Source organism: Pogona vitticeps, chromosome 1, assembly GCF_051106095.1.
Source record: "Pogona vitticeps strain Pit_001003342236 chromosome 1, PviZW2.1, whole genome shotgun sequence".
NCBI classification, from domain to species: domain Eukaryota; kingdom Metazoa; phylum Chordata; class Lepidosauria; order Squamata; family Agamidae; genus Pogona; species Pogona vitticeps.
In genome coordinates this window covers 241,189,863-241,205,791 of record NC_135783.1, presented here as the reverse complement: position 1 = coordinate 241,205,791, position 15,929 = coordinate 241,189,863, and the positions used below count along the sequence as shown (strand labels likewise).

The following is a 15,929-nucleotide window of genomic DNA, read 5'->3' as shown; positions in this document are numbered from 1 at the left end:
TACATAAAATAAATAATCCCGGGAAACATACTGCACACTTTTGGAAACACTGGAGCACTTGTGTTTTTGTTGTTCTGAAATGCATGGACTTAGTGATCACTGCTGGCGTATTTCAACATTTATTTATATTTATCATGTAAAGTAACTTAAAAGTTTGAGTGGTAGTGTAACTATGGCTGGGAGTGCTATTGGTTGACACTCCCAGTTGTGCTAGGATCGCAGAGGAGTGTATTACTCCTTCCTTGCTCAAGATCAAAGCTCATAAATGCTAGACAAGATTATTTGAATTGAGGCTTAGTTCTATTTATTTAAAGTGTGATTTTTAAAAAATCCCATGGAAATGCTGGGGTACGTATGCAAAAGTAATTTTAAAACTTAACATCATTGTGTTGAAACTGGAACAGATACCCTGATCAGTGTGTGGTTTCATAGGGAGGGGGAACTTTTCTGTACTAGAAAACCAATTGGTAAAACAAAGCAACAGGAGTCTTCAGCACGGATAACTCAGATAAATGGGCAGTGCAAACATCTTTTGTCAAAAGTGCCGAATAATTTTGTACAACAAAACTTAATCTGGAGTTCAGAGGAATTAAATCGAAGGGGAAATGGCATCATTTGCCACAAGAAAACCTGGAACTGGTGGCTGAACAGAATAGAACAGTGCTGTTAACATGTAGAAAAAGTGAGGAAAGGAGCAAATCTTAAAATAGTGATAGGACATTGTTGGCCCTCAAGATGTTTTAGACTTAAATTCACAATACTGTACTCAGCATGGTCAATGCTAAGGGTTTATGGGAGGTATCCAATACATCTGGAGGGTTAAAGGTTCCTTACCCCTAGCTTTAAGGCTACCTTTTTATACTCCATTCAGCCTGCATACTTGTTTAGTGGCTAGGAATAAAGGCAATTACAATGTTTTTAAAGAAACTTTTTGTCCCTGTAAGACTTCCAGTGGCAGAGAATGCTTGACCATTCACTCTTTGGCACTCCTGTTAGCAAGCTTTGATTAATTAAACATCTGCATTAATCTAATGGAAGAAGTTTATATTTAAAAGAGTCCCTTTTCCTTCTTAAGAGACTGTTTCTTCCATGGGGCCAGTGCAGCAAAGTCTTGTCGGGACATTCCAAAAGCAGCAAGAAAATCTTCATCCGATAAGTAGTCCTATAGGCAGCAAGAGAGAAAAAGAGAAGCTAGGATCATAACTGGAACTAAACGTAGTGAAAATTTTACAGTTAATATTTCCTGTAAGAGTGAGGACTACAAGCAAAACGGGTAACAGACAGTTCTTGTTCTAAAACTGAGCATTTCAGTGCTGTTTGGTACAACTTCATCTTCTTTGGAACTAATCCAGTAGTTCCGAATTGTAGATAACCCAGGTGTTCTTGGATTGCAGTTCCCAGAAACCTTCACCCCCAACTATGATTTTGAAAAAAAATATTGAAATGCTGCAGTATGTATGGAAATAAGTAATTTTAAAATTTAAGGTTGTGTTGAAACTGGAATGGAAGATCTGATCAGTGTATCATTCCGGGTTGGAAACCACTGGACTAATCTATTTCAAGTCTGCCATTCCAGTAATCCCACAGGTACTATGATATGTAAAAACCTGTGTGTGCAAGGTCAGGCAAAGCTGGATAGTTAACTTTCTAGTTCCTTCTGGAATTGTTTTTCTAAATTGGTTTGTATTTATGTTTTATTTCTGCTCACATATGAGCAACATTCTCACCTCGCATCAAATTCTCCAAAACCATCTACTAAACCTGCTGGTGAATAATGCTTTTTTTTTTTTTTCATTTTTGCTTTGTTATTGTTAATCTCACAGTTTTCTGCATCCAAGTGCCACACAATGCTCCTGAAAGAGTGAAAACGCTCATAAACATGAGGATGTTGAATAAAACCTTCAGGTCTCTCACCTCCTTCCTACTAGGATCTACATCACTGGGCAGCTCCTCTACAGGCACATTGACCAGTTTCTCCAAGGAATATGTTCTCAGTGACCTGTTGCTAAAGTTGGTGTTGGCAGTGAAGACCTCTTTTGCTTCAAGGATTTCCTGGAGGAAAAAGAAAACCCCAACACTTTTTTCCATGGCTGGACTGCACTAAGGCTATTTAAATCAAGTTGAAAGAACATAGATATTGTGAAGTGAAATACTCTTAAATCTATTGACACACCTTGTGAATATAGGTAAGCCCACACAATGTAAAATCAAGTGCAGAAATTAACCATGAATACCTTGCAGGTTGTGCAGCATTTTGTGAGGAAAATTTCAAACTTCTGATTCAAAGGTCCTATTACAGTCACAGTTTGTGAGATGTTCAAGGAGTCGCTTACAGTTCCCACCAGTGATGAAAAAGGAGTTAGGTTCTTGGATTTTCCTTTGTTACTGGTTTGTGAGTGGTAGCAAGCACAAGAGGGGATCCTGTACACCATCTTGATTGCTGACATTAGATTTTGCATCATTTTTCCTGCTAGTCAGTGTCACTGAGATGCCCTGGCATTTTGAATTGTAGATACAAAAGCAGAGTATTCCACATTCATGGAGTGGTGGTGTTGGTTTGTTTTTCATTTGTTTTTAAGGGATTGAAGTATGTATCGGACAGGTTTAGCGCACAAACCCTTTAAGTACTTTTCAGTTAAAATAACACACAGTGAACTTGAGTACCACCAATAGACTTTGTTGTACTGTAAACACGGGCAGGAAGGAACTCTGAGCAGTGTGGAAGAGCTCATGCTGTTGGGGAAGGACTGATCTCTAGGGACTCAACCTCTGGCCTTGTGTTGTATCCCCTGTGGCATCATTGACTACAGCGACAGAGGAATGGTATAAGATGGTGGAGGAGCCCTCTGTGGTGGTGATAGCTGGAGGAACAGGGTCTTTGTGTTACCTTTTATTTAGCAATGTTCAAATTCTTTATAACTCATTTTTCTGTTCTATAATAGTGTCAAAAGCATTTTGTCGTACAACTTGCACGGGGCAAACACTTTCACAGTAGACTCTACAGTTACTGGTTTTCATCAGAACAATTGTGACCTCAACTATTTGTGTATCTACTTCCCTAGTGCCATTTGATGTTCAAAGACATGAAAATAAACACTTGTTTTCTCCCTGCCTCTAGGCTCAGATGGCAGTACTCACCGAAGTGAGCTGCTCCAGCTCATTGTCGTGGGCAAGGTCAGCCTTCAGTTCTTCGTAACTTTTCTTGTCCTTTGTAAACACAAATTGTAAGAATTTATATGCCACATTATGCAAGCAGACACCAAAATCTGTTTTTGCCATAGATATAGCTGGAGGATCACAGTGAGTTCTATGCAACTCTTAAAAGAAACCTGCCAACTAGAAGTATGTCAGTCTGAGGTTACACATTTAATAGTCCTCTGACTAGCTGGTCCAGCTGGCTACCAACTCAGTTCAAACAAAAAGTTCATGAAGGCTGATGTTGAGAAAACTTCTATGTCCAAAGAAGAAAGACAGACAGGAAGGAGGAATAATGTTTTCTCAAAATGGACATCTTTGTTTCAGATAAGAACAGTTAACCCCTTTTTGGATGTAAATGTTCTGCGCTTCCATTTCCTATATCTGTGAACAAGTGTTGCTTACCTGCCATTTGAGGGGGTCCCATGCTGGGAACCATCCAGTGAACGTGGGAGGTTCATAGCCTTGCTTCACAACCACAATGGGGGTATCAAGGTCACGGCCACCTGGATGAGTGCGCAGGTACTCCTGGGCAGTGACAGCTGCTGCCGCTTTCTCATCCTCATTTGCATTTTTGCCAATCCAGAAGAAAACCTACAGGAGGAACGTTTGAATGTTTCTTGGCTTCTTGGAAGCTAAGATGGCGTGTACATGCTAATAGCTGGGTTTAGAGTCTTAATGCGGAAAGGAACTTCAAGAATAGGTAAGCGCGGGCATGCATGCAGTGGCAGATTTCCTTGACATTAAAGTTTACGTCAGATACCTCCCTGCTTTCACCAACAACATCAATAAGGAATTCTGGGGCTCTTCAAAGACCCAACATATTTTACTAATAATAAATATATCCACAGGACTTTTATTCTAAAGTAACTCAGTGTTGCATCTACAGCAGCAACACTGCTGTAGGTGCAACCTGTTCCTTCAGGTTGATCTAATAACTTATAGTATGCTCATGTACAAACAAGGCAAAGAATCCTGAAGATGAAGCAGTATAATGACTGATCTGATTATTTCATTGGTCTCCTGCTTGGGAACAGTGATTTTCCCCAAGCTGTTCTATTGGGCATCTGTTCTCCCTGTAGAAATGGCAGAGAGTTTAGGAAGACCATGTATTCCCTGTACAAGCTATATGTGGAGGCCTAGGTAAAGGTAAAGGTTCCCTTTGACAATTTTTGTCCAGTCGTGTTCGACTCTAGGGGGCGGTGCTCATCCCCGTTTCCAAGCCATAGAGCCAGCGTTTTGTCCGAAGACAATCTTCCATGGTCAGTGCGACTTAGACACGGAACGCTGTTACCTTCCCACCGAAGTGGTCCCTATTTATCTACTTGCATTTGCATGCTTTCGAACCACTAGGTTGGCGGGAGCTGGGACAAACGACAGGTGCTCACTCCGTCAAGTGGATTCAATCTTATGACTGCTTGGTCTTCTGACCCTGCAGCACAGGCTTCTGCAGTTTAGCCCGCAGCGCCACCACGTCCCCATGTGGAGGCCTACCTGAGGATTATCTTCTAAATATACACACAATGGGATCTTAAAATGGGAAAAAGGAATGACATTGACAACCGGTTAAGAAAATAAAATGAGAGACAGAGCTTTAAATGGAGACAAAGAACAAGATAATCCAGTACAGAGAAAGGGTAAAGGAAAGAGGAAGACAAAATACTCTGAAAAATCTTGAGTGAAAATGTAGCCCAACATCAATGATCAAATGTTGATAGCTTCAGTAATTATATCAGGTGGGAAGTGGCTGTGGAAACAAAATGAACGAGCAATTAAGCTGCACAGTTAATCATGATGAAAATTCTTCCATGATGCCCCTACTTCTGGCTATTGTTCAGGTAGTGGCCAAAAGCAGAAGCTGCTTCTTTCTACTGCTCCCTCTGGCTCACCTGGTCCCAAATATCCAGCAAGTACACATCATCTTCCTCCAAGTCATCTTGAGTATAACTGATTATCTCCGTGGCAAGAAAGGTGCCTGTCTTGTTGGAACACTCAAAGAGCCGCGGCGTGATGGAAAGCGTTTCTTCTTGCAGTCTGCGGAGATTGAAGGAAGAGGCAGATCAGGCTCTGCTAGGGCAGATCTAGGCTCAGCCCCACCCAAGACACAATCAGCTGCTTCTCTGCCAGGTTGCACTGGAACAGAAGCAATCTGGAAGGCGGAAGCAGTAGCCTCTCCCTTCGTGAGCATGCACTTAACCTTTCTCCTTGAAAGGTCCATTCCAGCTCTGCAGTTCTCAGACGATGATATCATCAGCACCACCACCATCATCATTGAGTTCCTCCTTGACCCTTGTTGGCTCAAGGTCACCTTCCTCTTCAAGTGTTTTTACAATAAGCACATACCCCTACACCTGTGCAGCCCACGTGGAAGAGTTGGACTCAGACTTGTGAAGTCCACACTTCAAGTCCCTCCTGATTCATAAAACTCCTTGGGGAAAGTCATCCTTAGCCTGCTTTGCCTTATAGAGCTGCAACATAGGGGGAAAAGGTGAGGCACACATTCTTGAGCTTACTGGAAGAAAGGCAGGCTTATAAGCCTAACCAAGAAATCTATAGCTGACCATTGAGTTTTATTACAATTATTAAAATAATATGTTTGTTTCTTAAGCTGAGCTCTCGGAGAATCACCTAAGGTTTTTTGATTCTGACAAGTGATGAATGTTGTGCTCTGCTCAGTTCAGTCTAAGCTTTGGTAAGGCTGAAGCTTGCAAGTTGTGTGTTTGGAGGCATACTTTGTAGACTCTGAAGACTGTGTAGGCCTTGGCAGTTAAGCCGAGGACACAAGGAGAGGAAGTCCCTTCTGTTTTCTCCCTGGGGGGTGCATACTGTCAGTTCCCTGATCCCCAGTCATAGGCAAATGGATCTGCTTCCTTTGAGATCTGTGAAGCTATTATAGGAAAATTAGAACTTTCTATGATTCTGAATCAGGCTACTGGTCTGTGTAGCCCAGTATTGCCAACTGTGACTGAAAGGATTCAGGCAGGATTCTCTCCTGGTCTCACCTGGAGCTACCAGGTATTCTTTAGTGGCCTCCCATTAAATCATTAACCATGGCTGACCCTCCTCAGCTTTAAAAATCAGACACCATCAATGTGTTGAGGGTGGTATGACGGTCACCTTTTGTTGTTGGCGTACTGAGACTTCCCGCCCAGGGCAACCCAGAATTCCGCAGGCTCCTGACCCTCAGCGATCACAATTTTCTCCATCTTGGAGATGAGATCTGACACAGTCTTGGCCATCTCTCTCTCATCTCCACTGCAGCCCTGAAGAAAGGATGATATAGCAGGTTATGGGAAGGGCTTTAGAGAGTACCTCAGGCTTTCAGCATCGTAGTTTGAGGGTTCTTCTTCCTCCTTCCCTGCTTCCTCCCACCTTGAGGATGCCAGATTCCAGCTGCTCCTCAAACCCAGGAAATGTGGGGCTTCTAGAAAACCTCCCATTAAGACATTAGTGCTTCCATTGGGTGGATGATGTCAGTGTTCTTGACAGAGGTAATCAAAGTGACTATGCTGGTTGGCGCATTCTGGGGATTAAGGTCTAAAAAAAGTGATTTTTTCCCCCTGCACGTAAAGTTTTCTCCTCGCTCTTGGACACAACAAACCTACCTTTCCATACCAGAGATAGCAGCAACTCTGGGTCTTGAGAATAAAGACATCATTAGAGTTAAGACAGGAGGCCCTGGGAGTCACCTCGGTGGCTTTAGTGTTGTACTCATTAGTTCCCTGAACATGGAAAAGGCGGGTGGAAGGCACTGGATCTGTATTGCCAGTTCGGGAGGTACCACCCTAGGTAAGGAGTAAAATAAAATAAATACTGTATCAAAAACCCGTAACAGTATTGGACCCAATATATAAACATTTTCAGAATGTGTTTTGCCTGGAAATATATCTAACCCCATGCCTCTTAACCATAGTTAGGATCTTATTGGATATTTGTGTGCACACAAGAGGAACAGTAGAAACTGTCACATTTATTGGTGAGGTACTGGTTGCATAGCAGTTGTGTACCTTGTACCATTTAGTTGTGCCAGTTTCTGTGCCTCTTCTTATGCACACATAAATACAGAATGGGATTTTGGCCCATGTTCTTGATGGTCATACAAAGGAGGAGCTCTACCATCATGATGCTACAAGACCTGAGGCAGTGATATTTGGAAAGTCACACTTGGGAGTAAGAACTATAGACCAAATCCATTCACACTCTTGCTTCCAACTGCCACGACATACTCCTGAAACTGTTGCACAAACTATGTTGCACCCAATATTCCGTCAAAGGAATATAGGAAGCTCTTTACTGTAAGTTATACAATTACCCATCTAGGCCAGTATTGTTTACTCTGACTTGCTACAGTTCTGCAGGATTTCATAGAGAATTTTTTCCTAGCTGTACTTAGGAAAGACAAAGTATTCTCTGGTTGTCTCCCATTCAAATACTAACCAGACTCAGGCCCGGTTTAGCTTCCAAATCAGGTGTGTTCAGGAGATTGAACATCATTATTACATAACCACAGAAATATAGCATTGACCCTCAACAGGGCAATGTCTGCCACAGGACAGGAATGGATAATGTTTGAAGTTCACTCTCATACTGAGGACTTACAAAAGAGAAGATTCCAGGACCCCTCTAGGCAGATTTTCTACCACTGTATTCATCTGAGTGCCGTGAATGACATTTAAAGCCACTGCTTCTTGACCCTATTTTCAGAACAAGGATTGAGCAATTATTTTCCCTCCCCTTTGTGTAATTATCACCAACAGCCCAAGGAAGGGACACATCCCAACATTGTGGGATGAGATGCTCCTGTCCCTTGCAACTGGTGGCAATAATCCAACAGGAGAATGCCTACAAAGCGAACAAAACAAACTCTCCAAAGAAAGGAATGAAAAGAAAGCTATGACTACAAAATTGTGGCTCATGAGGTAACATGTAAAAAAGCAACTCCGAGTGTTTACAGTCAAATGAATTTCCTGAAATGGTCTGGTAAGGAAGCTCTTGGGCCAAAAGCAAAGCAAAAAGCAAAGTGTACTGCTTATATACCACCCCATAGCGCTTCAAGCACTCTGTGGGTGGTTTACAAGTTAATTACAACACATTGTCCCCCTCTTGTTAATTCAGTCTTCTAGTCACAGGATAGGAAACATGCCAGGGATATTTGTAAGTCTTTGGGTCCAAGTCCAACTCGGAGTCTTTGGTACCAAGTCACAAGTCCCTATTTTAAAACAAGCTCCCCCCCCCAGAAGAAAGAGAGAGGGTGGGTGGGTTCTGAGTCACGAGTTGAGGCTGAGTCATTTAAAACAACAACCAAAAACACTGAGTCAAGTCCAAGTCAACTTAAGTCCAACTTAAGTCCAACTTGACAGCGAGACCCACAACTCTAGTCTCCATCCCTGAAACATACTTCTCACAACGGAAATGCCCCTCCTGCCTCTTGTAAGATAGAGAGGAGAGTGAGAATGTTGCAGGTTGGTTGCGGGGGAGTCGTTCTGCTACTGAGCAAACAAGGCCCTTCTGGCTGCTCAAAGAGCATACCTAGAGAAAAGCCCCTACATTCTGTTTCTGTCGTTTTCCTTTCAGTTAACACAGAAATTGATGTCAGTGGAAGGGCAACAGTGTTACTCACAAGGCAAAGTGCTGACAGTTAAGAAGTAAGCGTTTGGGTCCATCATTGTGTGCCCATTGGGTGGCTTAGCACCTGACCAAGAATCTAAACAGTGACTTGTAAATTAGTGGCAGTTTGCCACTGTGAATTACGTCATCGTCCTTCTGCCAATGTACCGTAACTCTGCAACAGGATTTTGCCTAAAATTTGCTAAGTAGGGAAAGGTAGAATAGCTACCTGGTGCCTTTTAACTAGGAGTGCTAGGGGCACTCAACCTAGAGGAGGAGGTGTGCAAGATGCAAGGCCTATCCTACCTAGCCCGTTAGGATGAATGCTTGGCACTGTAATCCAACAACACTTTGCCTACCTCTAATTTAGAAACACCCTTTGATCTTCCAATGGGCTCTTATTACTTTGGAACAGTTGGAAGGGCTTCATTTTTTGCTACCTGGTCATTTTTCTCCTTATCATTTCCTTAATTTGCAATGCACCTTCTCCTTCCATCAGCCCTGAAACTTGTTATTAGATCCTGGGCATGAGGGCAGGGAGAAGTACCGCTTACTTATATTCTGCCCTTGCCCTCAAAGCAAGACAAGTGATGTGTGTGGGATTGAAAAAAAACAATCAGGGGAAAGATTAGACATCTTACCACAATTGCTGTGATCAAAATCTAAATCCCCAACTGCTGCTTGTTTTTCTTTTTTTACTGGTGTAAACTACTGGGTTGTCATTAGTTAGGCAGTCTCCCTGCCTAGGTCTCTTTGACTCACCGCATAGACCACCATGCGTCCCTTGAAAATGGCCATCAGATGGGCAGGCTCCTTGCCCATGGTAACTCGCACCTGCACAGGTTCACCATTATACTTTTGGTCCAGAATGACCGCCTGGTACGCGGAGGCAGTGATTTCGTCCTGGCTGGCATGGCGACCCTGAGAAGCGGCAACACAGTGGGCTTTATTCAGAAAGAGGGGAGATGTACCCTGTTTCCCTGAAAATAAGACCTAACCTGAAAATAAGCCTTAATCTGATTTTTCAGGATGCTTGTAATATAAGCCCTACCCCAAAATAAACCCCAGTTCAGTGAAACCTCCACCATTGTTCAGCATTGTGCAGCCACCAGAATACATGGCTGTATTTGAATAAATGTAGATTGCTATACATGAAAAAAATAAAACATTCCCCTGAAAATAAGCCCTCGTGCATTTTTTTGGAGAAAAAATTAATATAAGACCCGATCTTATTTTCGGGGAAATGCAGTAGTCCTAGTCTTCATCCAGCAGAATTCAGCAGAAAAAGGAGCTTCTATCCAAGACGCTCACCCCTCTTGATTATGCTCTGACCAATCAGATGCAGCATTCTCATAGCAGAGTCTGGTAACATATTCAAGATCCTTTCTGAGAATTGAAACTGTCTAAATTTTGCATGCAGTCTTTTCACCAGCTTTGCAACATGCAGAGAAACAACCCACAGAGTACTAAACTTCTCCATTTTTGCCAGCCGTCTTCAAAACTTGGAAAATTTACTTTTTCAATTATTTCTCGTACAACCCCCCCCATCCAATGCTCTCCCAGATCAACTCAGATTCTTTGAGTTCAAAAGAGCATTTCCACACACACACCCCAATTTACTTTCCATGTCTCGTTTTTCTTTGCCTGTGCTCACCTGCCAAATGTACAGGATGTAATGGAACTTATTGTAGACTTCATATTTGTAGAGGATAAGATAGCAGTCACCACTGTAGAAATGCCCAAGCCAACGATTCTCTACTGGCACCAGCTCCAAGTTCTCAATTCGCCACACCTATTGACATACACAGAATATGTGAAATATGATAGTTATATATATTTCAGGTAGGGGCAAATGTAACCAATAAAACTGGGATGGGTAAAATTAGACTTGTTAGCAGTCTAGGAGGCCATAATTTTTAAACTCGACTAGGAATGTTTAGTTTTATTGTACTTTTAGACAGTAGTTGTACTTACTAAAGCATTTAATGTATATTTTTCCATTTTACATAATCAATCACATTTTTTAAAAAAAAATGTACACATGGTCTTGTATTGTGCTTTATTTCACCGAAACTCTAAGCAAGCCTCATACTGTAGCTGTGCCTATTTGTCCTGTAATGAGTCTTTGGAGGTGTGAAATAGATACTTTGCTCAAGAATTATCACTCCAACAAAATTCCATCCCTGCCTTGAGTCTTTATCCCAAAATGGTGTAGGAATCATCATTTAGGAATATTGCACAGGTTTCTGATGCAATGGCTTCAATGTTTAAAATGTACACATTTTAAATAGTCTAATTTTAAACTACTTTAGAGATTACAAGAATCACAGTGACTATGAGCAACCAGTACATAGAGCAGTGATTTATGTAGCTGTCAATGTTATATGTATGCAAAGCATACTAATGTACCCGTGCCCTGAGATAACAAATGTGCCGAGGGATGTGGAATTTCGTTTCCTAGGGACTCTTGCTTTCTTTGAAAATAAATAAACTGCACAATTCCTTTCTGTCCTTCTGGACACAGGGGCGTACTTCAACCTGTATGAGTGATGCTACATGAAACATCAGAACCCAGACACACACAGACCTGACCAAGGTTACCAATGGCCACGGGGGAGGAGTGGGGGAGTGTGCCTCGTGTAATAATTATTTGATGACTGTAACCCACATTGCTGTGAGGATAGACAGTGTAAGGAGAATATACAGACAGAAATATAATAGATTTCATTTTTTTAATTGTGAGGAATTGGAGCTACCTTAATGCAGCATTTGGATCCCCTGCCAAACCTGGCATTACATTATTTATTTAAAACACTTGGTAGCCATGTCTTCTGATCAAAATGATCAAATGATTTCCATGGCAATTTAGAAATTATAGCAATGAAGCACAAAGCAGTCTTGAAATTTCCTGCTGGTGCAACTGCCAGCAAAAACGCTGGTGTGAAAACCTTTCTTCAGCTCTTCTGGTATTCCTGCTGTTTAATGCTTAAAAGACTACAATCCTCTTTCAAGTTTTTCAATGTTCCTGCTGTTGTGTTTGTAAAAAAATACAAAGACGCCTCTCTGCACTGTTTTGGTCCCCCTGCTGTTGTGTTCCTTGAAGACTACAAGCCTATCCCAAGCTATTCAGTATCCTCCCTGTTGTACTCTTACAAGCCGAGAAGCTTCTCCCCAGCATTTTGTTGTATTTTCCTACTGCTTTATTTTAAAGAGCCAGACAGCTCTGTAAAACTTCTTAGTGCTTCTGCAGTTGGACAAGTCCTCTGTCTCCTGGCAACCATAAAAATCAATGAGACAAGAGCACTTCCTCCTCTTATGTGGAACATGGTTTCCTGTTTGTTGTTTAGTTTAGGAGCAACTTGCTCTATTGTATACTACTTAGCTCACATTCCTGTTTGTAGTTGTTGCAGTCTTTATAGGGCCTGTCATGGGTCCAGGGCATGTAGCCTTCTTCCCATGTAGGGAAATATGTAGAAATGTCTACACCACTCTGTCCAAGAGTCTTTGCAACTGTAACACATTAATGTTGCTTCTCATCAATTAGCTGAATTCCTCGTGATAGGTTTCATTTTGTGGCTTGCTGTCCTTTCAGAATGGGAAACTGAGACCTGTCAAGGCTTTGACTCCAACTTCTGCCCCACCTCTCGAGTACAAAGCTTGCTTGCATGTTAATCAATTAGCGTAACTGTAAAACACCAAAAATCAAAAGACAGCACGGCAGTGAATTATAAATACAGTAGATATGGTAATTTTAAAAAGGCATTTGCCTTGAATATTCCTACTCAGGCTTCTGAAAAACAAGCATGTGGACAGCTCTAACCAAAGGCATTTTTAATTCTTTGGTTGCAATAAGTAGACTGCAGCACAGCCTAAAATAAAATAAAATAAAAATTATGGACTACAACTCTCAGAATTCACCAGCCAGACTGGCCAGTGGCCATGATGCTTGGAATCACAGTATTAAAAAGGAATGTTTCCAGCCTGTGAACTAAAGTGGCATGGCTTGGTCTTAGGCTGGTTATACCACATATTTTGCAAGTGCACATCCTGAACTTTATGTCCAATTAGTTAAAACCACAGGAACAATCTATTTCACAAGAGAAAGCCTCTGTGCTTGATCTGCCTTCTGTCTTTATGTGGGTGCCGTGTCATCCAACTGGCCTCCGTGCCAACAGAAGACACATTGGGCTGGCTTGGTCCTTACCTCCACCTCTCCAGAGCCATCATCCACCATCTTGTTCTGGGCAGCTATCTCAGGCTTTGCATGCAGAGTGGTGGCATCAAACTTCACCTGCTCCACTTTGGCTGTTGAAAGAGATGATAAAAGGGTGAGAGAGTAGGCACAGAGTTACCCGCAGAACTATCTGAGACCATACTCTTGCCCCAAGGTTGAAGCAGTGGGAAGTCTAAGGAGAATATTTTATGGGTTGATAGTGGAATAAACTCCCCCCCCCACCAGCCAGCCTTGTGGTTTCCCTACCACAAAAAGGGAAGATGGAACCCAGCATCATTTCTTTCTAGAGTCATATTTGTTAATATGGAACACAAATCCTCTGTAGCTCAGAGGAGGGAAGGGCTTTTTTCTTGCAGAGGAGCATGGAAAAATTACCTTTTGAGACTTCTGGGATTCTGGGAGTTGTAGTCTTAAAAAAGGAACCTTTCCAAGCTCCCCAGAGGAGGCTGCCAATAGTCATGAAATACGAGCTGGCTTTCTTCCAGCCAGAACTCTAGAACACCACACTGAATGATTCTGGAAGGACTACTGCTCCCCTGCTTCTCCAGCATTATGTCTCTTTTGAGAGGATGTGAAGGAAACCCCCAAGAGATCCTATACAAGTTCTCACATTTGGGAGAGGATGATCCCTAACCACAACCCTCTCTGACTGTTCTGCTGTGAGGTCCATTCCTGCCTCTGGCCAATCATTATTCATAGTCTCCAGCACTCACCTACTTTTCCAATAGTATTGACCTTGCCAAAACCAGTAGTTTGATGCGGGACTGTCCATTTCTGAAAGAGCTGCCTAAACAGGGCTGATTCTGAACCATCATTTTCAGTCTCCACAGAGGTGCTGGGTGGATAGTTCTTTGCTTTGATAAAACCCTGAGGTGGGAAAGAGGTAGAGACAAGGCCACAATAGGAAAACTCACATTAAAAGGGATGTTTGGGCAGGGAGAAATCATGTTGCTGTGATTTTACTGAGCAGAACTTCTTCAGAAATGTCTCAGATGAAGACATTTCTGGGATTATATGGCCTTTGACAAGCAAGACCTGCAAAGAATGAGGTGGTGCATGTATTCACCATCCAGAAAAGACTCTTTGCAGATTGCCTCTGATTTGGTGAAAGCTGGATGAGAGACTAATCATACTCCTGTGTATTTTTTGAAAGCATCATATTTTTCCCCCTAAGATTTCACTTCTACCAACGAAAAGCTTTGAGATGATCACAGCTAGAAGAGAAGGAAATATCAAAAAGATATATACCATCCCCACCACCCTCGGTTTTTTAACACCAATAATTGGAGGAGGATTTCTTTGTTTGAATTTGGCACCCAACAAACTACTTCCTGTTGTCCACACCGTGGTGTTGTCCCTGGTTGTCCTGGGGTTGCTCCAAGTCATTCTGTTTTGGTTTTTGGTTTTGATTTTCCTTCAGATTTGAGTAGAGCATTCCAGTAGGGGGTATCCACACAGGGGGAAGGGTACTTGTAGCTGGTTGTAATAGGATGGACCTGGCACTGTTTGCATTCATTCATAATTGTTCCCTGGCGTCTCACTCCCAACAAAGATTGCCCTCTCCTTTTACCCATTTTCTCTGCCCTCTCCCTAACTACTTCACTCTCTCCTCCATTCCCTTCTGATTTACCCACTCACCACTCTCAAGCCATCACATTTTGGCCACCATGCTTTCTAATTTAATTTTCATTTTTTAGCATTCACTTTTGTGTGCAGGACCAAACAAAAGCAGCAATAAGGCATGGGGAGGAGTGAGGAGGACTGACCAGGAGAACAACATCTTCAAATGACACACACATATAAAGTGCATGGATCAGGATGTGGTACTCTGGTCTACATGACCAGATCCTGCACAGGAGACAAATACAGTAATAGCAAAGCAGAGCAAACAATGCACCACCACTCAAACAGTGGGTTTAAAAAACCCTAGAAAATAAAGGGGTTGTCCCACTTTCACTCTTTTGATACTAGGTTCAGCCTCAAAGGTGCAATACTGGTATCATGGGTGCAAGAAAAGCTGAACAAATGCTCGGTGTGGATGGGCCCATAACTTCTTGCCAGATAGGGAACGGGACAGGCCCAGCCTCGCCTCACCCCCAAGAACAGTAAGTTCTTCAGAGTTAGGGTGTGACTACATTGACAAATGGAGCTACTGGAAGGACAGATCCCGAAGATGAGGCTCCAATACTTTGGCCATCTCATGAGAAGAGACGACTCCCTGGAAAAGCCCCTGATGGTGGAAAAGTGTGAAGGCAAGAGGAGAAGGGGACGACAGAGGATGAGATGGTTGGACAGTGTCACCGGAGCTACCAACATGCATTTGACCAAACTCCAGGGGGGGCAGTAGAAGACAGGAGGGCCTGCCGTGCTCTGGTCCATGGGGTCATGAACAGTTGGACACGACTAAACAACTAAACAACAAAACACTGACAAATAATGCAGGAAATAGTCCAGGACTGGGAATAGTTTGACATTATTTTCCATTGAGTATATACCCTGTTCCCCGGAAAATACGACCTAACCTGAAAATAAGCCCTAGTATGATTTTTCAGGATGCTCATAACATAAGCCCTACCCCCACAAATAAGCTCCAGTTAAGTGAAACCCCACCCTCCATCATTGCACAGCAACCAGAAGAAGATGACAGGATTGTAAAATAAAATATGCCCTGAAAATAAGTCCTAATGCATTTTTGGAGCAAAAAATAATATAAGGACCCAGTCTTACTTTTGGGGAAACACGGTAACATACAAATCAATGTGCATCAGCCTGGAGTTTTTCACCTCTAATTCATACTTATTCCCTGTGCTGTTAGGGCTTCTTCCTTTATGGATTCAAATGCATTTGCATCAGCTCATGCAATGTAATTGCTTGAGCTGATGTGGAGAGGCTT

The 15,929-nt window shown here is 42.4% G+C and overlaps 1 protein-coding gene across 1 annotated transcript in view; it reads right to left on the bottom strand.

Annotated features, from left to right (window-relative positions):
• Positions 1-278: 278 nt before the first annotated feature.
• VIL1 (villin 1) overlaps positions 279-15,929 on the bottom strand; it is a 47,936-nt gene continuing 32,285 nt past the window's right edge. The window contains exons 11-21 of the mRNA XM_020792058.3: positions 13,750-13,903; positions 13,007-13,107; positions 10,457-10,594; positions 9,565-9,723; positions 6,801-6,980; positions 6,313-6,458; positions 5,085-5,229; positions 3,601-3,789; positions 3,139-3,207; positions 1,915-2,052; positions 279-1,162 (exon numbers count right to left, since the gene is read on the bottom strand). Of these exons, the coding sequence (XP_020647717.3) occupies positions 1,049-1,162; positions 1,915-2,052; positions 3,139-3,207; positions 3,601-3,789; positions 5,085-5,229; positions 6,313-6,458; positions 6,801-6,980; positions 9,565-9,723; positions 10,457-10,594; positions 13,007-13,107; positions 13,750-13,903 (1,533 nt within the window). The 3' untranslated portion in view covers positions 279-1,048. The remainder of the gene's footprint in view (positions 1,163-1,914; positions 2,053-3,138; positions 3,208-3,600; positions 3,790-5,084; positions 5,230-6,312; positions 6,459-6,800; positions 6,981-9,564; positions 9,724-10,456; positions 10,595-13,006; positions 13,108-13,749; positions 13,904-15,929) is intronic.